Source organism: Geotrypetes seraphini, chromosome 10, assembly GCF_902459505.1.
Source record: "Geotrypetes seraphini chromosome 10, aGeoSer1.1, whole genome shotgun sequence".
Lineage (NCBI taxonomy): Eukaryota > Metazoa > Chordata > Amphibia > Gymnophiona > Dermophiidae > Geotrypetes > Geotrypetes seraphini.
In genome coordinates, this window is record NC_047093.1 from 44,399,872 (window position 1) to 44,423,352 (window position 23,481).

At 45.1% G+C, this 23,481-nt stretch overlaps 1 protein-coding gene across 5 annotated transcripts in view; it reads right to left on the reverse strand.

The window, feature by feature from the left end:
- The window catches only part of FOXK2 (forkhead box K2), a 183,679-nt gene that overhangs the window by 82,426 nt on the left and 77,772 nt on the right, over positions 1-23,481 (reverse strand). For all 5 annotated transcript variants that reach the window (XR_004540935.1, XM_033961708.1, XM_033961707.1 and 2 more), the window contains 2 exons: positions 18,924-19,070; positions 1,579-1,772 (listed from right to left, as the gene is read on the reverse strand). Coding sequence is in view for 4 of the 5 variants with exons in the window: in XM_033961708.1 (XP_033817599.1) it covers positions 1,579-1,772; positions 18,924-19,070 (341 nt within the window). In the remaining variant the exon portion in view is untranslated. The remainder of the gene's footprint in view (positions 1-1,578; positions 1,773-18,923; positions 19,071-23,481) is intronic.

Below are 23,481 nucleotides of genomic sequence, written 5' to 3' on the forward strand. Positions count from 1 at the left end.
CCCCTGCCCCTACTGTTGTTGTCCCCCTCCCTCCAAGTTGTGCCTTGCTTTCTGGCTTGTTCCCACCTAGTTTTATGCCGCCCCCCCAGTGTTATCTTCGGGCCTGCTCCCTCTTCCTCAGTGCTGCACTGCACAAAGCCTTACGCGTCCTGCACCTCATCTTGGAAGCCTTCCCTCTGACGCTGCGATGCCATAAAGGCTTCCGGTTCAGGCGTGTAGGAGCCTCTGCCCACAGCTTTGTGCATTGCAGCACTGAGGAAGAGGGAGCCAGGCCGAAGGCAACGCTGCATCGATCACACCGTGGACCGGCAGCTGAAGAACACTGTCTCGGGCCAGATGCATGTGCCGACCCTACGGACTGGCAGGAAATTTCTGCAGACTGGCGAATGAACAACACTGGTCTAGATTTCAGCAAAGACTTTGATGCTATTCCTCATAGGAGGCTCAAATAAAATAAGCTGTTTGGGCATGGGTTCCAAGGCAGTAAAATGGATCACAAATTGGTTGGTTGATAGGTTACAGAGGGTAGTGGTAAATGGAAGAAAAAAAGGTAAGTAACAGAGTGCCTCAGAGATCGGTACAGGGCCAATTCTATTTAATATATTTATGAGAAGGAAATGTTTGCCTTTTTGTAGACGATATGAATATTTGCAACAGAGTGAACATTCTGGAGGGAAACAAAACTTTCAGAGTGATGTACTTAAGAAGCAACAGATACTCAAAGATGCTGAATGTAGTAGGAGGAGAGAGACTTTGGGGTGATAAATGACTGAATATCTCAAGGTGGCACACAATGTGATAAGGCAGCGACCAAAATCAGGATTCTATGCTGCATTGCAAAAGGCATAACCAGATGATGGTGATGTCAATGCCCTTGTACAGGTTGTTGATGAAGCCCCACTTGGAGATCAAGGTAAATTAATGCAATGAAAACAAGACAAGACTAGTAGAAAAAGTTGAGTTGTTTCACATTCATTCTGACATACAAATAAAACCAAAACTAAAGGGCAAGGAGACCACTGTACATTGCAAGGACCATACATGTCATGAATTCAGAGAGCTCCATCAAATGACCTCATCTACTTGTCTGCCCGATTCAATCCTGCTTATAGGCAAAACCTGGATTTATAAAGTGCCTTCAAATAAACCAGAATCCTGGTATGATTTTATTTTTTTACAACTTAATGCTTAAGAAGCATTCATGCAGCTAACTGAGACAGAAAAAAATGATATTACATTTCTGGATTACCTGACCACTACCTAAGAAAAACAGAGAGAAAAGGCTTTATCACCCAGTAACAGCTTGGTAAACAGACACAGGAAAACAGTGACCTGCCCACAAATAGGGTAAAAGGGAGATACTTTGCATGCCAGAAGTTCTTCTGGAAGCTCAACCACTGAACCATATCTCCTTTTCTGAAAGTCAGAAAAATAGCTCAAGGGGATAAACCATGCCATTAATTTTACCTTATTGTAGCTTAAGTACATACATTTTTGAGGAATTTACAACTACTGAAAACATGATACATTAAAAGCCATAGGAAACTAAGAAAGGGCTTCCGTTCCTGGTGCTCTTACCTAGAAGACAGGGGTCCAAGAGGAGTTCGAAAGCAAGGAACACCCCTGGGCCTTCTTTTCCTAAATGCCTGCTCTATGAGTTTGCTTTCAGAGGCAGGGTCTATCCTCCAGAATGAGCCTTTGCCTGGTTCTTCCTGGGAGCGTGGTACTTTGATGAAATAGCGATTTAGAGAGAGATTATGACGTATTGAATTCTATGGTACATAAAAAACATGAATTATGCAACTAATACTAAAAATTACAGTTAAATGTTTCTTCCATAAACAGGCACAGAAAACACAGAACTAAATTCCCTTGAGCCTTACACATTTTATTGGAAAATACATGGTAAATCCTTGCAATTCCAATTGATGACGGATGGCATTCTTCTGTGTTAATGCCAAGTTCTGCTTAAAGCCTCAAGTCATTCATGAACAGCAAATGATCAACTTACAAACCACTGCTATCTTCTTCTACTTTATAGAAATGCTGGGGTATCAAGTGTCTTTTAGTAGCTATGATCCCCAGGCCATGCAAACCAATTAACATGATTTCTGCCTCAATGTTCAAGACCTGTTAACATGTCATATATATATTTACATCATCATAAGATTTAATAAAAACAAGATATATGACATTTTACTCAATAATTGTTTCTTACCTGTCAACAGGAGTTTCATGAAGATAGTAGCTCACCAGTCAAAAAATTGAGTGTGCTTGGTACTGTGTGATTTGATTATTCCAGAGCTTTCCTGAGAGGGAAAGTGGATTTCATTGCCAATGCATGGTATTTCCAGTGCTGCAGTGGCCAAGAAATTCTCCCCAGTTTTACTTACATTTGACTGAAGAAAAGATCACCTCCAAAAAGATGGTGGGTGAATTTATATGACTGGGGAACTAATGTCTTTAGAGAATACCTGTCAAAAAGTATCAGGTAAACAACTGTGTTCTCTGAAGATAAGCAAATTCATTGAGTCAAATAAGACTACCAAAAATTTTCTGCAACAGAATAAGGAAAACCAAAAAGCTAACAGGCTGGTAATATTTTATTTTCCATTGAGAAAATTGTTTTGCCTTTTTCTTCTTCCTGCATCCCCCCCCCCCCCAAAAAAAAAAAGAGAGCAAAACAGGTTCCACTACGTATAAGCCTAAGTAATCACAAGGAACCAACACTGCAGATTATATAATACAAAAGAGAAATCTGTCTTAGCACTCTATACGCACCTTATTGGGCTAATGCTATAGCCAATTACAGGATTTCCCTAGGATTAACCACCATAAAACTAAAAATTAGCTATAATCATATCTTATAACTAGAGCCCCACATGTCACTAACAGCTGAAAACATACACGCCGTATTTCCCCATGTATAGGCAGTGGCCAATACATTGGTTTTACAATCTCCTGCAGTGGGGCGACCTATCTAAAGACATCGTAGATAAGCCGCCCCATTGGAAGATCAGCTGCAGAGTCCCTCATACCTGTAGCACCCTCCTTGACGGCTGACGGCTGCTTCATCGCGACATAGGGCAGGAGCAATCTTTTCAGCAGCCAGCTGGCCCCGTGATGCTTCCTCAATGACTGCGTCAGTTTTCGCGAGACTCGCAAGAACTGATACAGGCAATGAGGAAGCAGCGCAGTGCCGGCTCGATGCTGAAAAAAATGTTCCTGCCCTGCACTGCTGGCCGCGATGAGGCAGGAGGCAGCCACCGAAGGTATTTACTGGGGGGGGGGGAGGGAGGGATGTATAGACTGCCCCATTGTATAAGCCGTTTTAGGATTTAAAATGCTTAGATACACGCATACACCACCTCTATTGAATGCAAATCTTTTACCTATATTTATTGTGGATATCCTGAAAACTTGAGTGGCAAGGCACACCAGGACAGACAAGGGAAATACTGGTCTAGTCTATAGTCTTGAAGACTAGTGGGTGGTCAACTTACCACTAACAATTTTAAGATAGAAGTGATTTGGGAAGCTGCAAATCAGTAAAAACAGTATCAGTGCTAGGCAAAATGGAAGAAAATATTTTGAAGAATAAAATAACTGGACACAATTTAAAAAGACAAAATCAACAAGTCAAGGAAGTCTTGCCTCATCAATCAGTTACGTTTTTGTTCATGTCTTTAAAAAATGTACACATGCGTGAACTGGATGAAATGGTATATCTAGATTTTCAGAAAATTGTATGACAAAGCATCTCATGAGATAGAATGGCAATACCCTATTGTGGATTGGGTGCTTAGAAGATAGAAAAACATAGGTCTAAATGGTCAGTTTTTTCAACAGAGAAAGGTGAACAGTGGAGTACCTTAGGAATATGTGCTGAGACCACTGCGTTTTAATAATAATGTGAAAATGAAGAAAGTGAGGCAATCAAGTTTCAAGTTTATTTAAAATTTCTTATACCGCTCGATCAAACTTCTGAGCGGTGTACAATAAAAATACAGCTTTTATCATATAAAATAGGGGTAAGCATTTAACTAATAAAATCTACATAATAAGTTCAAATAATGACAAACAGAAACAAATGGGAAAAGAGGAGGAACTACAATATTTTAAAAAGAGAACAATTAAGGAAAAAATGAGAGGGAAGGGAAGGAAAATGCCTTCTGTAGTCGGCATGTGTTTAACCCTTACAAGGGCAATTAGGTATCAAATGTGTCTTGGAACAGAAATGTTTTTAACTTTGTTTTAAAATGAATCAGAGATACTTCTTCACGAATGTCATTAGGAATAGAATTCCAGAGTGATAGCGCAGTCACTGCAAAGTTATTTGATCTTATTGTGTTAATTTACTTTAGGGATGGAATCACAAGAAGGTTTTGTGTCATAGAACGAAGTGTTTTAGATGGACAGTGGGGAATTAATAGACTATTGATAAAATCTGGTTGATTACTTTGGCGTGTCTTAAATGTAAGTACCGTATTTTCACGCATATAACGCGCGCGTTATACGCGTTTTTACCTACCGCGCACACCCCTCGCGCGTTATATGCGTGAGCGCGGTATACCAAAGTTTTAAAACATAGTTCCCACCCCGCCCGACGCCCGATTCACCCCCCCAGCAGGACCGCTCGCACCCCCACCCCGAACGACCGCTCGCACGCGCTCCCATCCGCACCCGCATCCACGATCGGAGCAAGAGGGAGCCCAAGCCCTCTTGCCCGGCCGACCCCCCGACGTCCGATACATCCCCCCCCCCCCGGCAGGACCACTCGCACCCCCACCCCGAACGACCGCTCGCATGCGCTCCCACCCACACCCGCATCCACGATCGGAGCAAGAGGGAGCCCAAGCCCTCTTGCCCGGCCGACTCCCCGACGTCCGATACATCCCCCCCCCCCCCGGCAGGACCACTCGCACCCCCACCCCGAACGACCGCTCGCACGCGCTCCCACCCACACCCGCATCCACGATCGGAGCAAGAGGGAGCCCAAGCCCTCTTGCCCGGCCGACTCCCCGACGTCCGATACATCCCCCCCCCGGCAGGACCACTCGCACCCCCACCCCGAACGACCGCCGACTTCCCGACAATATCGGACCAGAAGGGAGCCCAAACCCTCCTGGCCACGGCGACCCCCTAACCCCACTACATTACGGGCAGGAGGGATCCCAGGCCCTCCTGCCCTCGACGCAAACCCCCCTCCCCCCCAAGAACCTCCGACCGCCTCCCAGCCGACCCGCGATCCCCCTGGCGACCCCCACGACCCCCCCACCCCCCTTCCCCGTACCTTTAGTAGTTGGCCGGACAGACGGGAGCCAAACCCGCCTGTCCGGCAGGCAGCCAACGAAGGAATGAGGCCGGATTGGCCCATCCATCCTAAAGCTCCGCCTACTGGTGGGGCCTAAGGCGCGTGGGCCAATCAGAATAGGCCCTGGAGCCTTAGGTCCCACCTGGGGGCGCGGCCTGAGGCACATGGGCCCAACCCGACCATGTGCCTCAGGCCGCGCCCCCAGGTGGGACCTAAGGCTCCAGGGCCTATTCTGATTGGCCCACGCGCCTTAGGCCCCACCAGTAGGCGGAGCTTTAGGATGGATGGGCCAATCCGGCCTCATTCCTTCGTTGGCTGCCTGCCGGACAGGCGGGTTTGGCTCCCGTCTGTCCGGCCAACTACTAAAGGTACGGGGAAGGGGGGTGGGGGGTCGTGGGGGTCGCCAGGGGGATCGCGGGTCGGCTGGGGGGCGGTCGGAGGTTCTTGGGGGGGAGGGGGGTTTGCGTCGAGGGCAGGAGGGCCTGGGATCCCTCCTGCCCGTAATGTAGTGCGGGGTGGGGTTAGGGGGTCGCCGTGGCCAGGAGGGTTTGGGCTCCCTTCTGGCCCAACTACCAAAGGTACGGGGAAGGGGGGTGGGGGGGTCGTGGGGGTCGCCAGGGGGATCGCGGGTCGGCTGGGGGGCGGTCGGAGGTTCTTGGGGGGGAGGGGGGTTTGCGTCGAGGGCAGGAGGGCCTGGGATCCCTCCTGCCCGTAATGTAGTGCGGGGTGGGGTTAGGGGGTCGCCGTGGCCAGGAGGATTTGGGCTCCCTCCTGGCCCGATATTGTTGGGGAGTCGGCGGTCCTTCGGGGGGGGGGGGGGATGTATCGGACGTCAGGGGGGGGGCATCAGGCTTTCAGGATGGGGACAGACCTTCAAGGGGGGACAGTGCACGGAAGTCAGGGGGGGTGAACGGAGAGTCGGGACAGCGCACGGAAAGTCAGGGCGGGCGAAAGGAGCGTCGGGCAGCATGCGCGGTATACCCGTGAGCGCGGTATATCAAAGTTTTTGTGCAAATCATCGTGATTTCTGCGCGCTATATCCGTGTGCGCGTTTTATACGGGTGCGTGTTATTTGCGTGAAAATACGGTAATACAATTTTGTAACTAATCCTGTGTTCTACAGGCAACCAGTATGCTTTACGCAGGAGGGGGGGGGGAAACGTGGTCATCTTTTTTGGCGTTAAATATAATTTTTATTGCGGTGTTTTGTAAATGAAACAAACTATTTAAATATGGTAAATTCTGACAGGATTCTGATAAGAACATAAGAAGTTGCCTCCACTGGGTCAGACCAGAGGTCCATCGCGCCTAGCGGTCCACTCCCGCGGCGGCCCATCAGGTCCATGACCTGTGAAGTAGTTCCTGACCATTTTTATAACCTACCTCTACTTCTATCTGTACCCCTCAATCCCCTTAACCTTTAGGAACCTATCCAAACCTTCCTTGAACCCCTGTACTGTGTTCTGGCCTATCACAACCTCCGGAAGCGCGTTCCATGTGTCCACCACCCTCTGGGTAAAAAAGACCTTCCTGGCATTTGTTTTAAACTTGTCCCCTTTCAGTTTCTCTGAGTGACCCCTAGTACCTGAGGTTCCTCACAGTCTGAAGAATCTGTCTCTGTCTACCTTCTCTATGCCCTTCAGGATCTTGAAGGTTTCTATCATGTCTCCTCTAAGTCTCCGCTTTTCCAAGGAGAACAGCCCCAGCATTTTCAATCTGTCAGCGTATGAAAAGTTTTCCATACCTTTTATCAGTTTAGTCGCTCTTCTCTGGACCCCCTCAAGTACTGCCATGTCCTTCTTGAGGTACGGCAACCAGTACTGGACACAATATTCCAGATGTGGGCGCACCATTGCACGATACAGCGGCATGATGACTTCCTTCGTCCTGGTTGTGATACCCTTTTTAATGATACCCAACATTCTGTTCGCTTTTTTTGATGCTGTCGCACACTGTGCCGATACTTTCAATGTTGAGTCCACCATCACCCCCAGATCTCTTTCAAGGTTGCTCACCCCTAGCAATGATCCCCCCATTTTGTAGCTGAACATCGGGTTCTTTTTCCCTACATGCATGACCTTGCATTTCTCTATGTTAAAGCTCATTTGCCACTTTCTTGCCCATTCTTCCAGTCTCGTTAGGTCCCTTTGCAGGTCTTCACAGTCTTCCGTGTTTCTAACCCTGCTGCAGAGTTTGGTGTCATCAGCAAATTTGATAACCTCACATTTCGTCCCCGTCTCCAGGTCGTTGATAAATATATTGAACAGGAGCGGTCCCAGCACCGACCCCTGCGGAACTCCGCTCGTGACCCATTGCTAGTCTGAGTAATGACCCTTTACTCCAACCCTCTGTTTCCTGCCTGCCAGCCAGTGTTTGATCCATCGGTGGACATCCCCTTGCACCCCGTGGCTCCACAGCTTCTTAAGTAGCCGTTCGTGAGGTACCTTGTCGAAGGCTTTTTGGAAGTCAAGGTAAATGATGTCTATGGATTCCCCCTTATCCATCTGGCTGTTTATTCCTTCAAAGAAGTACAGTAAGTTCGTGAGGCACGACCTTCCCTTGCAGAAGCCATGCTGGCTCGTCTTCAGTTGTCTCTTGCTTTCTATGTGTTCGCAGATTGTGTCCTTGACCAGTGCTTCCATCATTTTTCCTGGGACTGAGGTCAAGCTCACCGGCCTGTAGTTTCCCGGGTCCCCCCTTGATCCCTTCTTAAAGATAGGCGTGACATTTGCTAATTTCCAATCCTCTGGGATCTCCCCAGTTTTTAAGGATAGGTTACATATTTGGCGAAGTGTTTCCACTATTTCGTTTCTCAGCTCTTTTAGTACCCTTGGGTGGATGCCGTCCGGACCTGGTGATTTGTCGCTCTTCAGTCTGTCTATCTATCGGAGGACATCCTCTTTGCTTACCTCTAGTTGGACCAGCTTCTCATCATGGACTCCGTTTATGATCTCCTCGGGTTCTGGGATATTGGATGTGTCCTCTTTCGTGAAGACTGACGAGAAGAACTTGTTTAACCTGTCAGCTATCTCTTTTTCCTCCTTTACCACTCCCTTCCTGTCTCCATCGTCCAATGGTCCCACTTCCTCCCTGGCTGGTTGTTTCCCTTTCACATACCTGAAGAATGGTTTGAAGTTTCTTGCTTCCCCCGCCAGATTCTCCTCATATTCCCTTTTCGCTTTCCTGACCATTCGGTGACAGTCTTTTTGGTACCTTTTGTGCTCCTTCTGGTTTTCTTTTGTTTGGTCCTTTTTCCATTTTCTGAAAGATGTTTTCTTGTTACTTATTGCCTTTTTCACTGCATTTGTTATCCACGCCGGGTTTTTTGTGCGATTTTTTTTGCACCCTTTCCTAAACCTGGGGACATACAGGTTTTGTGCTTCGTGCACAGTGCCCTTGAGTAGGGCCCAGGCATCCTCTATGGTCTCCATTTTCCCTGAGCTGTTGCTGAGCTTCTTTCCCACCATTTTCCTCATTTCCTCGTAATATCCTTTTCTGAAATTGAGTGCTGTCGTTTTGGTTCTTTTCACCTTTGATGTTCCTATTTTTTAGCTTGTATTGGATCACGTTGTGATCGCTGTTTCCCAGTGGCGCTAGTACTACCACCTCCTTTGCGGGTCCTCCTAGCCCGTTGAGGATTAGGTCAAGAGTTGCATCTCCTCGCGTTGGTTCCATGACTAGCTGTTCCATGAAACAGTCCCTCACCGCCTCCAGGAATTTTGTTTCTCTCGTGCAACTTGAGTGTCCAATGCTCTAGTCTATTCCAGGGTAGATAAACTGCAAGATGACCCTGAAGGCTGGGCATTCAAATGACATATGAATATAATGTGTTCAAGTGTAAACCGATGCATGTACTGAAGACCAACCTAAACTACAGCTACACAATGCAGGTTCTAAGTTAACAATCACCACCCCCAGGAATGAATCAACGCCACCTTGTAGAAAATATGTTGAAATCCTCTGTTTAGTGTGCAGTGGCAGCCAAGAAAACAAGTAAATTGCTCGGAATCATTAGGAAAGGAATGGAAAAAAATAGAATATCATAGTACCTCTGCATTACTCCTTGGTGTGACTTCACCTTGAGTATTGCGTGCAATTCTGGTCACCACATTTCAAAATTAGAAAAGTTTCAGAGAAGGGCAGCCACAACAATAAAGGGGATGGAACAATTCTCCTATGAGGAAAGGCTAAAGAGGATAAGTTTCTTCAGCTTGAAGAAGAGACTACTGAGGTAAAAGATAAAATGAAAGGAGTGGAACAGGTAAAAGTGAATACAGTATGTTTATTCTCTCAAAGTACAGAAGTCTAGTGGACAAGCATTGAAGTAACCAACATTGAAAAAAATATTTTCACACATTTTTTATTAAGCGATGGAATTAGTTGTTGGAAGTTGTATTAAAAGCTGCTGATGTAGCTAGATTTGAAAGGTTTGGACACATTTCTGGAAGAAAAGTTTGTAAACCATTGAGGTAGACTTTCTAAAATCTAGGATAATATCACGTACTTGTGACATGAATTGGCCACTGCTGGAAATAGGATACTGGGCTTGATGTACCTTTGATCTTACCCAGTAAAGCAATTCTGTTCTTATATTCTTACAGGAAGGTATGTATACAGAAGACTTATGCCTCAATGAAGAAACTAGCCTGCCCCTTTTACCTTATCCTGGACCAGAGACAAACATCCCCGACAACTTTGAGGAAGGGGTCCTCGACCCACCTTGACCCGAAGAGACTGACATGGAGGGCTGCCATCGAGAATGAGAGGTGCGTCTCGACCACACCGAAGCCTTGGAGTGCCTCGAGGTCCACGGGGCAGGGGACCTAGCCCGGTGAGGCGAGTCCCTCAGTTGCTTCAAGGGCGGATGCCTCGAAGATGAAGTGACCTCCGTCTGGTGCTTCAAATGAGGCACACGGGCCGGAGACCCAAGCCTCGAAGCAGCAGGGGAAGACCCACTAGAAGAGAGCCGACGAGACCGACCCCGAGGGGCGTCGAGCGGACGCTCAGGCTGGCCTGCCGAAAGCAGGGTCGAGGCAGGGGCAAGCTGGCTCAGGACCGAGGAGATCCATGTCTTCAGGATGGCCTTCAGCATGTCCTCGAACATTGGCACCGAGACCATTGGATCAGGTCATACAGGTGCAGCAGTGCGCTCCGAGGGCGACCTCGATGAAGAGTATTCCCATTGTGTGGAGGCACGCTTAGAGGGAGATCTCGACAGGACATGGCCCACTGCACCCCGAGACCCCAGGGGAGGCGTCTTCACTAGCGAACCTGAGGGAGGAAGAGGAGACTTACCCAAGGCCACAGGTTTCATCGGGGCAGCTACAGAGGCCTTGGTGGAAGAGGGCGACTTCGATGAGGTCGAGGCCGGAGTTGAGGCCGAGGTTGCTCTGGCCGAAGGATCCATGGCTCCAAACAGTGCAAGGATCCTCGCCCGTCAATTATGAAGCACCCGCGGCTGAACGGTAGCACAGTGCGGGCAGGATTCAGTCCGGTAATCGGCTCCTAGGCACTTAAAGCACCAACCGTGGGGGTCAGTAATCAAAATAACCCGACTGCACTGAATGCATTTTTTAAATCCAGTAACAGGCCAGGACATAGGGCCAAACCACCCCCAGAGTTGCGCGAGGCTTTGTCGGCCTAGTCGGACCTGGGGCCCCGAGTCAACGATGAACACGAATAATTTTATTTATTTATTTATTTATTTTGGAAACGCACCGCATAGCAACTCACCCGAATTTGAAAACAAAATACGAAGCAAGCTAATGTGCAAGAGGCACTCTGATCGCGCAGAGCAGAACAGGGCTTCTGGCTCTGCAGAAAACGAAGAATTGATGCTGAGGAGACGCATGCCCTGACTTGGGCAGGAAGGCGCATGCGCGGTACACTTGCAAGCTTGAAGATCTTCAAGCAAGTTTGCTTGTGAGAGTGTCCGATCGGGGCTCCGTAGATGACATCACCCACATATAGAGAAAGCACAATTACTTACCGTAACAGGTGTTATCCAGGGACAGCAGACAGATATTCTCTACACGTAGGTGACGTCACCGACGGAGCACCCTAGCGGATGTTTTCGCAAGCAGACTTGCTCGAAGACCTTCAGGCTTGCGATTGGCCCGCGCATGCGCACGAGCCCCTCTCGCCCTGCCCAGGGCATGCGTCTCCTCAGCGTGTCCTCGGTTCAGATAGCTAGCAAAGAAGCCAACCACAGGGAGGTGGGTGGGTTGCGAGAATATCTGCCTGCTGTCCCTGGATAACACCTGTTACAGTAAGTAACTGTGCTTTATCCCAGGACAAGCAGGCAGCATATTCTCTACATGTGGGAGACCTCCAAGCTAAACAGAATGGGATGGAGGGAGAGTTGGCAATTCAGGAGAACAGATGTTGCAACACCGACTGGCTAAAATGGTCATCATGCCTGGAGAAAGCATCCAGACAGTAATGCGAGGTGAACGTATGAACCGAGGAAATTAAAGACGCGAGCACAGCGATTCAACAGAAACTAACCAAACAAGCCATGGTGCAAAAGGGGCAACGAGATCGCGCGAAGCAAGGGAGCAGTGCTTCTGGCTCCGCAGAAAACAGAGAACTGAGGACAAGCTGAGGAGATGCATGCCCTGGGCAGGGCGGGAGGGGCATGCGCGCATGCATGGGCCAATCGAAGCCTGAAGGTCTTCGAGCAAGTCTGCTTGTGAAAACGTCTGCTAGGGGGCTCCATAGGTGACGTTACCCACATGTAGAGAATATGCTGCCTGCTTGTCCTGGGATAAAGGAGAAGACTTACTAGCAAGAAGATAAGCTGAAGAACTCAGCTCCTTAATCCACTGAGCAATCATAGCTTTAGAAGCTGCCTGACCTTTATTAGAACCACCAAAGAGGACAAAAAATTGGTCTGAACACCTGAAGACATTCATGACCTGCAAAATACTAGAGCAAGACATATCGAACATCCAGAGGGTGTTCCTAAAGGAAAGCAGAAACAATGGCCGATTAATGTGAAAGGTTGAAACAATCTTCTGGAAAAGGACAGAACCGTCCTATTAGAGACCCCACTCTCAGTGAAGGACAGGAAGGGGTCTTCACAAGGCGAGGCTTAAAGCTCTGAAATGCGTTGAGCTGAGGTGATGGCCACCAGAAATAGCAGTTTCAAGATAAGATCCTTCAGAGAAATGGAATTTTAAGGGCTCAAAGGGTGATCTTTGGAGTATCTGCAACACCAAACTGAGATTCCAGGCCCAGTTTTTATTTGAATCTACATTAATAAAAATTGTTGTTTCCAAGGTTGATGTGCACAGTCCCACTCGGTTTCTTTTTCTATATTGTTTAACGTGGGGTTGGTTTACCTGGTTTCTGTAGTTTGCATCAATAGTAATCAAAAACAACAAAGACAAGACAATTTCAATATAGTCAGAGCATGCCAAAAGTCTTCATTCACTTCTCCTTTCCTCAGTTGGCAGACCTCAAACTATCAAGCTCTTCAGCATTCAGCAAATCCCCATCCTTCACTACACTTTCCTGACAGGGCTCATGAATGGGTCAACTCCAGAGGGACATCACCAGAGTAGGAGAGCTGTCCTATCATTGGACTTTATCTTCATATCCAGCAGTCCCTCATCACAAGGCAAATACACAGCCTAATAACTCTGAAATAGAACTGTGCTGTAATGGGGGTAATTTCAGGGACTTCTAAAAGTACTATATAAACTTCCTCCTTCTGCTTGCTCATTCTTCAGTCATAATGTGCAAAGCACACTTAACTCGGCATACTATAGTATCTTCCCTAAGATACCACTTGGGGTTTCACAAGAGGGAGTAATGAGTTTTGAGAAAGGGAGAGAGTATAATTCCATTTTTTATAACACTGAAGCATAAAGATCAACAGAAATTATGTTCAAAACCAGAGAATAGTGAAATTTCTGGAATTCAGTGGATTACAGGACCCGAGGCAAAATGGATTCACTAGTTGCAGATCTTGTAAGACAAATCTGATTATTTTCTTTGACTAGGTGACTAGAGAATTAGAGGGAGTGCTCTAGATGTGGTGCACTTAGATTTTAGCAGTCTTTGCCAGTATTGCACACAAGCGTCCAATAAATAAACTGAGTGTGCTCAGGATGGGCCCCAAAGTGATGGACTGGGTCAGGAACTGGTTAAGTGGAAGGCAAAAGAGAGTAGTGGTCAATGCAGATCTCTCTGAGGAAAGGGATCTTATCAGTGGTGTGAGTCAAGGTTCAGTTCTTAGGCCTGTTCTTGTTAGCATTTTTGTATATCATATTGCTAAAAGGCTGTCAGGTAAGATTTGCCTCTGTGGAAGATACCAAAATCTGCAAAAGAGTAGACCTAAAGAATGACATGGGGACAAATTTCCCCATTCCAGTGGGATCTCTCTATCCTTGTTCTCTCTCTGCAAGCTCTGCTCCTGACCCATTCCTGCAAGCTCTGTCCTCATCTGCCTAAAAGTTCGAGGCTTGTGAGGTTAAGGCAAAGTTTGCAGGAATGGGACAGGGACAGAATTTGTGGGGATGGAACAGGGATATTCAGATCCGGAAGGGATGGGGACAAATTTGTCACAGTGTCATTCTCAAGTGTGAATAATATGAAAAAGGACCTAGTGAAGCTTGAAGAATGGTCTGAAATTTGGCAGCTAAAATTTAATGCTAAGAAATGCAAGGTCATCACAAATTTGAGCTAGGTGTCAGCATGCACCCAACCCTTTTGATTTAATTCAGGTTCTCCATTTTTTTCAACTGCATAAGATGGACTTTTTGTGCCCATTGCATTCAGTTGAGGAGATACTTGGGAAAGCTCCATCATCTAGGAGCCTTAAATCCTAAATGTTCGAGTGGATGCTCACCTGGGAAGTAGCGATCATCAAACGGATTGGTTTGATATAACAGCTAAAGTGGAGAGCGGCCGCACGATACTTAAAGTCCTAGATTTCAAACGTACAGACTTTAATGAAATGGGAGAATACCTGAAGAAGAGCTGTTAGGATGGGAGGACATAAGAGAAGTGGAAAGACAGTGATCTAAGCTGAAAGGAGTGATAAAAATGGCTACGGACCTTTATGTGAAGAAAATAAATAAAAACAAGAGAAAAGGGAAGCCGATATGGTTCTCCAAACTAGTGGCAGAGAAAATAAAGGCGAAAGAGTTGGCGTTCGTGAAATATAAAAAAACCCAAGAAGAGGAATGCAGAAAGGACTACAGGGTGAAACTGAAAGAAACCAAGAGAGAGCGATACGTCTGGTGAAAGCACAGGCGGAAGAACAAATTGCTAAAAATGTAAAAAATGGAGACAAAAACTTTTTCTAAAATATTAGTGAAAGGAGGAAAATGAAAAATGGAATTGCTAAACTAAAAGATGCTGCAAACCAATATGTAGAGTGATGAGGAAAAAGCAAATGTGCTAAATAAATACTTCTGTGTTCACAGTAGAAAATCCTGGAGAAGGACTGAGATTGTCTGGCAAAGTTACACGAGAAAATAGAATAGATTCTGCGCCATTCACGGAGGAGAGTGTTTGAACAACTTGAAAAACTGAAGGTGGACAAAGCGATGGGACCAGACAGGATCCATCCCAGGATACTAAGGGAGCTCAGAGAGGTTCTGGCAAGTCCTACTAAAGATTTGTTTAACAAATCTCTGGAGACGAGAGTGGTTCCTGGGGATTGGAGGAGAGCGGATGTGGTCCCTATTCATAAAAGTGGTCACAGGGATGAAGCGGATAACTACAGGCCAGTGAGCCTCACTTTGGTTGTTGAAAAAATAATGAAAGTGTTGCTGAAAGAAAGGATAGTGTACTTCCTTGAATTTAATGGGTTACAGGATCCGAGGCAACATGGCTTTACAAAAGGTAAATCGTGCCAAACGAACCTGATTGAATTTTTTTGATTGGGTGACCAAAGAGCTTGATTGAGGACATATGCTAGATGTAATTTACTTAGATTTCAGCAAAGCCTTTGAAACGGTTCCTCATAGGAGGCTGTTGAACAAACTTGAAGGGCTGAAGTTAGGACCCAAAGTGGTGAACTGGGTTAGAAACTGGCTGTCAGACAGACGCCAGAGGGTGGTGGTTAATGGAAGTCGATCGGAGGAAGGAAAGGTGAGTAGTAGAGTCCCTCAGGGTTTGGTGCAGGGGCTGATCCTGTTCAATATGTTTGTGAGAGACATTGCTGAAGGGTTAGAAGGAAAAGTGTGCCTTTTTGCAGATGATACCAAGATTTGTAACAGAGTAGACACCGAAGAGGGAGTGGAAAATATGAAAAAGGATCTGCAAAAGTTAGAGGAATGGTCTAATGCCTGGCAACTAAAATTCAATGCAAAGAAATGCAGAGTAATGTATTTGAGGATTAATAATCGGCAGGAACCGTATATGCTGGGAGGTGAGAAGCTGATATGCACGGACGGGGAGAGGGACCTTGGGGTGATAGTGTCCGAAGATCTAAAGGCGAAAACACAATGCGACAAGGTGATGGCTGCCAGAAGGATGCTGGGCTGTATAAAGAGAGGCGTAGCCAGTAGAAGGAAGGTGTTGATGCCCATGTACAGGTCATTGGTAAGGCCCCCACGAGTATTGTGTTCAGTTTTGGAGACCGTATCTGGCAAAGGACGTAAGAAGACTTGAAGTGGTCCAGAGGAGAGCAACAAAAATGATAGGAGGCTTGCGCCAGAAGACGTATGAGGAAAGACTGGAAGCCCTGAAAATGTCCACCCTAGAGGAAAGGAGGGACAGGGGAGATATGATTCAGATGTTCAAATACTTGAAAGTATTGAAGTAGAACAAAATCTTTTCCAGAGAAAGAAAAATGGTAAAACCAGATGACATAATTTTAGGTTGAGGGATGGCAGATTCAAGAGCAATGTTAGGAAATTCTTCTTTACGGAGAGGGTGGTGGATACCTGGAATGCGCTCCCGAGAGAGGAAAATGGTGACTGAGTTCAAAGAAGCGTGGGATGAACACAGAGAATCTAGAATCAGAAATAATATTAAATATTGAACTAAGGCCAGTACTGGGTAGATCTGCACGGTCTGTGTCTGTATATGGCCGTTTGGGGAAGGATGGGCTGGAGAGGGCTTCAATGGCTGGGAGAGTTTAGATGGGCTAGAGTAGGTTTTAACAGAGATTTCGGCAGTTGGAACCCAAGCACAGTACCGGGTAGAGCTTTGGATTCTTGCCCAGAAATAGCTAAGAAGAAAAAAATTAAATTGAATTAGGTTGGGCAGACTGGATGGACCATTCGGGTCTTTATCTGCCGTCCATCTACTATGTTACTATGTTAAAAATGTATATATCGCATATTAACTTTATAAAGCTTTACTTATAGCCAATACAATACCTATAAAGGTTAATTTTCAGACTGAATGGGAGAGTGATTTGCAATTTGTCATACAACTGGAGAACTAGATTTTGAACTGTAGAAAATGGCAATCTTGTCTTTCTACTAGGACTCAATTTAAAATTCTGACATCAGAGAAGGGGTGAGACCGCGGCAGAAGAACGACAGCTTCGGAGGCCTATGGCAACCTGCAAGGATCGCTAAATTACCTGCGATCCTTTCTGCAGGCTGCTCTCTGCTGCAATCAGGTAAAGGGAAGCCAGACACTGCAGCACTTCCTGACTGTCCCTCCCCCCTCCTCTCTAAAGCAGGAGCAGCAGCGCCAGCCAGCAAGAGGCAGCGCTGCCAGTCCTGCTTTAGGGGGGAGGGTCGAGGGTCACAGTGAATCGGGAGGACAATTTTTTTTTTGGTTTTGAATCGATTCACCCAAAATGAATCGATGAATCGATTTGAATCGTGAATCGGGCAGTACTACCGAAAATAACTGAGATCTAACAGGAAAAGGTACTAAAAAAAAGTGTTGAGAAAAATAAGCAAAAAGGGGTCAAATTGAGCAAAAACGTCTGAGGGAAGGCCACAAAGTCCCAGCTCCATGGAAGAGAGACTGAAAGACCCGCATGCTGGGCAGGAAGGAACCCACATATGCATGATGGGATGTTGCTAGAACTTTCTAAAAGCAACAATGCTAGGCAGCATCTACATCGGGCTCTGTTGGATGATGTAACCCACATATGAGACTACATCTAATCTAACTGTCCTCAGAAATGTAGATATTTTAAATTTAATTGAAAAGGCCAGATTAAGATAAAATATCTGAAACATGGTGAACTTGATGCTTTAGAGGTTGCCAAACTGGAACATACATTTTTTTTTATACTAGAATCCACAACACAGCCATATTGACTCAGTGATGAAATGGACTACCTTACAACTCAAACATTTTTCTCTATGTGCTTAGTCTCATAATTGTTTTTTTAGCTAGTTCCACAATGTTCATAATGAAGAAAAAAGGTGGGGCCGCTGCCATTCTACCTGCTAGAAAGGCAGAGGAATCAGAGGCTTGAGCAAAAATCTTCTAGGGAGCCTGAGGCCAGTTCTGCCTACCACCTAGAGAATGGAAGGAAAATTTCATCAGGGAGGGTAAGAAAAACGCTGCCAGCTATGTGTTTGATATGCACATACTACTTACTATGCCTCACATAAAACAAGCCTCTTCATGTTCTTTTGTGCTCTGATAACCCCTTATGTCTGAAGTATATCTCTAGAGACTTAAGGTTCACCAAATGTTTTTGCTCCCAACTGAAGACCTAACTTTTCAAACAGATTTTTTCTTAATCAGTTTAGTCAACCCCCATCAGTCCACCACTATAGTTTCTTTGTACTGGTCAAAGTATTCAATATGTGATATACAATAAGGGATTTGAAGCACTGTAAGCTTAGGATGAACTTCAAAAGGTCTTCTAGAGACAAAATAATCCCCAATAAATTCATGAAGTATAGATTTAAATTATAAAAACTTATTGTTTAAAAATATTCTGCTCAGGGAGGCGATGAAGCTGGGAAGATCTTAGTGGGGGGCCATAAGACCTAAGGCCTCCTACTATGTTTGTGCTCATCTATTAGTGGTGGGGTGCGAAGGAGCCTTTGTATATTGTTGATGTTATCTGTTTATTGCCTGTTTGTGGTTCATGTTTTAATACAATAAAAATAATTTAGCCATAAAATATTCTGCTCATAAGAACATCTTTGTTATTGTACATTTTGTTACCATTTGCAACATTTTGGGGAAAAATGAAAACTGAATAAATGAAATGTTCAGAATTTTACCATGTTCACTTTTACAGCAGGTCCTTAAACATAACATATTCTATAATTTCCTCTATCAAAACAAAATACAAATAATGATTTGCTATCACTTTCTACCTATAATAAGCAGTTGCTTCTGGAGTGAATGTCATAGCAGCACCTTTAGCAGCTCAAAGATACTACTTGTCTATGAAAGTTTTATGAGGGGAGGAAAGGTAATTAGGTAGTCCTGTTATCTAAATAAAGCTGAGGAAACCGAGGAAGAATAAAATGTACTTGATTTGTCAGGGATCATGATGGGATACACTGCCAGAAATAACTACTTCCTGATTCCTAGATGTATCTTATTTTTTCCTCTACAAATCAGATTTATAAACAAAACTATAATGAATGTAACCTTTATCTTCAAATATACAAATTTTTCATTAAAAATACAGAATGCCTACAAAAATTGTAATACTAACCTGCCAGCCTTTGTCTGCTGTCCTGTAGTAGGGGTAGTTTTTCGTTATATGAGTATAAATTCCATTCAATGTAAGCTGCTTATCAGGTGCCATTGTAATTGCTTGTACTATTAATTGTGCATAGGAATATGGAGGTTTTGAATCATCCTATATGAGAGGGGTAAAAACACTTGTTTTATACATCAGTCATGTCTGTCACTAATCTAAATGTACAGTGTTATCCCTAAATTGCAAGTTACTATTGTTTTAATTGCTTTTAATGAGATATATGTTTTTATTTAAATTTGTTTCTTTTTTATATAAGTTGTTAACAATTTTGTTCTACGTTTTTTAACTTCTTAATAATTAGATAGTCATTCTCCCCTTAATTTGTTTTAACTGTACATCGCTTAGAATTTCTTATATAGGCGATTAATCAAATAAACGTGAACTTGAACTTGATTTGCAGAATCAGAGTTTAGCCAATTATTCTACTAAACTCTTACAGCTCAGTTTAAAAGATCAGGTTTTCTTTCACACACAAAAAAACAATGTTTTATTTCCAAAGTTGGTTTCCTAGCTATCTAGACCAGGGATGGTCAACCATGGTCCTCAAGGGCCATAACTCAGTCAGGTTTCAAAATTTTCACAATGAATATGCATGAGATTGCATATAATTGAAGCAATACATGCAAATCAATCTTCATGCATATTCATTGTGGAAATCTGGAAAACCCATCTGGGTTGTGGTCCTGAAGATGGATGCACACCCCTGATCTTGACCTACAAACACACTAATGGCATTACCTGTGCGCGCATATTGTAAACTGTAAATGTCACCGAGGAATATGACAATCAAGGGATCTGGAAATAGGAGAACTTACATTCGATATGAGTGTATGTAATTACACACAAAGCAATCTATATCAAGGATCACATTTGATTCCCAAAACCCAAAATTGGAAAAGTGAGGCAACAGTACTTATATGCATTCAGAGAGTACAACACAAACATGTAGAGCCATCATCTTAACAAAGGGGCAAAGAGGAATATACTGAGAAAAATTCCCTCTTGAACAAGCAAGTAGGTGCCAGCAAAAAGCTGACTAAATGAATATATAAAAAAATAACGGGAAAAAAAATGGAATACCTAGCTGAAGCAATAGTATTTTTTTCTTGACCCAGCAGCGTCTTCCTACTCATTGGACCTTCAGACCTACAGGAACTAGAACAGGGAGCCTGGTACCACGAGCCTTCATTCATAACTACTCAGGGATTTTTGCCCCCACCCCTGTCAAATTACCTAGACTGATCACAGAAGACTCAGAACTAGGCAAGGGGTCAGGTACCAGGTTGCTTCCAGAACTCTAATCAGGGGCCAAGGTGTCACTCTTGAATGTTGACCGTAAATCCTGCCTGCCAGCTGCCCCTCCTTCTCTAGAGAACGGAGTGAATTGAGTCTATGAATGATGTCTCTGCAGCATCTCCAGCCCTAGACATAGCAGGAAGTCAAGCTGAAGACACATATGTGACCATCTCTGGGAAAAAGCAAAATCATCAAAGACAAAAAAATAGGTTTTAATTAATTCTGTTGTTAGAGCAAACAGTTTGTAATATAACAGTCAAAACCCCATCCTTATGTGAAAAAAAAAAACAATAAACGTTATAGAAGTTCCAACATGTATCTTTTGCAAACTGCTTATGGACTCATGACATGAGAAAAAAAAAAAAATCTCAGTCATTCTCAACATTTCTGGATAAGGCGGTAAAAGGGGCCAAAAGAGACTATGAGGAAATAATAGCCAAGGAGGTGAAAAACTTCAAGCCGTTCTTTCGATATATTAAGGGGAAACGACCTGCGAAGGAAGCGGTGGGACCGTTGGATGACCTTGGAATAAAGGGAGTGCTAAAGGAGGACAAAGCAATTGCCGACAAACTGAACACATTTTTTGCATCTGTATTTGCAGAAGAGGATATACCCAGCATATCGGAACTCATCAGGCTATATGCTGGAAATGAAGACGGGAAACTGACAGGTTTGGCAGTCAGTCTAGAAGAGGTATGCAGGCAGATCGATAGGCTCAAGAGCAATAAATCCCTGGGACCGGATGGCATCCATCCAAGAGTCATCAAGGAACTGAAAGGGACTATAGCTGAACTGCTTCAAATAATAGCCAATCTGTCGATCAAATCGGGAAAGATTCCAGAAGACTGGAAGGTGGCGAATGTTACACCAATCTTCAAAAAAGATTTGAGGGGAGATTAGGGAAACTACAGACCGGTGAGTCTGACCTCGGTACTGGGAAAGAAGGTAGAGGCGCTGATAAAGGACTGCATCATTGATCACCTTGACGACACAGTTTCAGCAAAGGCAGATCTTGTTTGACGAACTTGCTGCACTTCTTCGAGGGAGTAAACAGTCAGATAGACAAGGGCGACCTGGTTGACATTGTATATCTGGATTTTCAGAAGGCGTTCGACAAGGTTCCGCATGAACAACTACTTTGGAAAATTGCGAGCCGTGGAATTGAGGGTGAAATACTCACATGGATTAAAAACTGGCTGGAGCATAGGAAACAGAGAGTGGGGGTAAACGGACAATACTCGGACTGGAAGAGAGTCATCAGTGGGGTGCTGCAGGGCTCGGTGCTTGGACTCATGCTCTTCAACATCTTTATAAACGATCTGGACATTGGTACGACGATTGAGGTGATTAAATTTGCGGATGATACAAAGTTATTTAGAGTAGTGAAGACGCAGGGGATTGCGAAGATCTGCAACATAACATAATCAAGCTGGAGAAATGGGCATCGACATGGAAAATGAGGTTCATCGTGGATAAGTGTAAAGTGATGCATGTCGGTAACAAAAATCTCATGCACGAATACAGGATGTCCGGGGCGGTACTTGGCAAGACCTCCCAGGAAAGAGACTTGGGAGTTCTAATCGACAAGTCGATGGAGCCATCTGCAGAATGTGCGGTGGAGGCGAAAAGGGCAAACAGAATGCTAGAAATGATAAATCGGAGAAGGTTATCATGCCGCTGTATCGGGCCATGGTGCGCCCTCACCTGGAATACTGCTTCCAGCACTAGTTGCCGTACATGAAGGACATGGTACTACTCGAAAGGATCCAGAGAAGAGCAAATAAAATGGTTAAGGGGCTGGAGGAGTTGACGTATAGTGAAAGATTAGGGAAACTGGGCCTTCTCTCCCTCGAACAGAGGAGATTGAGAGGAGACATGATTAAAACATTCAAGGTACTGAAGGGAATAGACTTAGTAGATAAGGAGAGGTTAAACATAGAAACATAGAAGATGACGGCAGAAAAGGGCTACAGCCCATCAAGTCTTCCCACTCTGCTTACACCCCCTGTCTATGTCCTAATGACCCAATTTCCTTATCTTGACTCTTGTAGGGATCCCACATGGGTATCCCATTTATTCTTAAAGTCTGGCACGCTGTCTGCCTTGCTCACCTGCACTGGAAGCTTGTTCCATTGATCAACCACTCTCTCTGTGAAGAAATACTTTCTGGTGTCGCCATGAAATTTTCCGCCCCTGAGTTTGAGCGGGTGCCCTCTTGTGGCCGAGGGTCCCTTGAGAAATAAAATATCATCTTCCACTTCGACACGTCTCGTGAGGTACTTAAATGTTTCGATCATGTCTCCCCTCTCCCTACGTTGCTCGAGAGTGTAGAGCTGCAATTTGTTCAGTCTCTCTTCGTACGAGAGACCCTTGAGCCCCGAGATCATCCTGGTGGCCGTCCGCTGAACCGATTCAATTCTGCGCACATCTTTACTGTAATGTGGCCTCCAGAATTGCACACAGTACTCCAGATGAGGTCTCACCATGGCCCTGTACAATGGCATTATGACTTCATGCTTTCGGCTGACGAAACTTCTATTGATACAACCCAATATCTGCCTTGCCTTAGATGAAGCCTTCTCCACTTGATTGGCAGTTTTCATGTCTGCACTGATGATTACTCCTAAATCTCGTTCTGCTGAAGTCCTAGTTAAAGTTTCTCCGTTCAAGAAGTACGTCCTGCATGGATTTCCGCTTCCGAGGTGCATGACCTTACATTTCTTAGCATTGAAGCCTAGCTGCCAGATTGAGGACTAACTTTCCAATGTAAGCAGGTCCTGCGCCATATAATTCTGTAAACTGCATTCACTTACTATATTACATAGTTTGGCGTCATGGGCGAATAGTGTTATTTTACCTTGAAGCCCTTGAGTCAGATCCCTTATGAATATGTTGAAAAGGAGTGGACCCAGGACCGAGCCCTGCGGCACTCCACTGGTCACCTCCAATGTTTTAGAGAGGGTACCATTAACCACCACCCTCTGAAGTCTGCCACTCAGCCAATCATTGACCCATGCAGTGAGTGTCTTTCCTAAACCCATCGATTCCATCTTGCTTAGCAGCCTGCGGTGTGGGACACTGTCAAAAGCTTTACTGAAGTCCAGGTACACGACATCCAAAGACTCTCCCAAGTCCAACTTTCTTGCTACCCAGTCAAAGAAGCTGATGAGATTGGATTGGCAGGACCTACCCTTGGTGAATCCATGCTGACTGG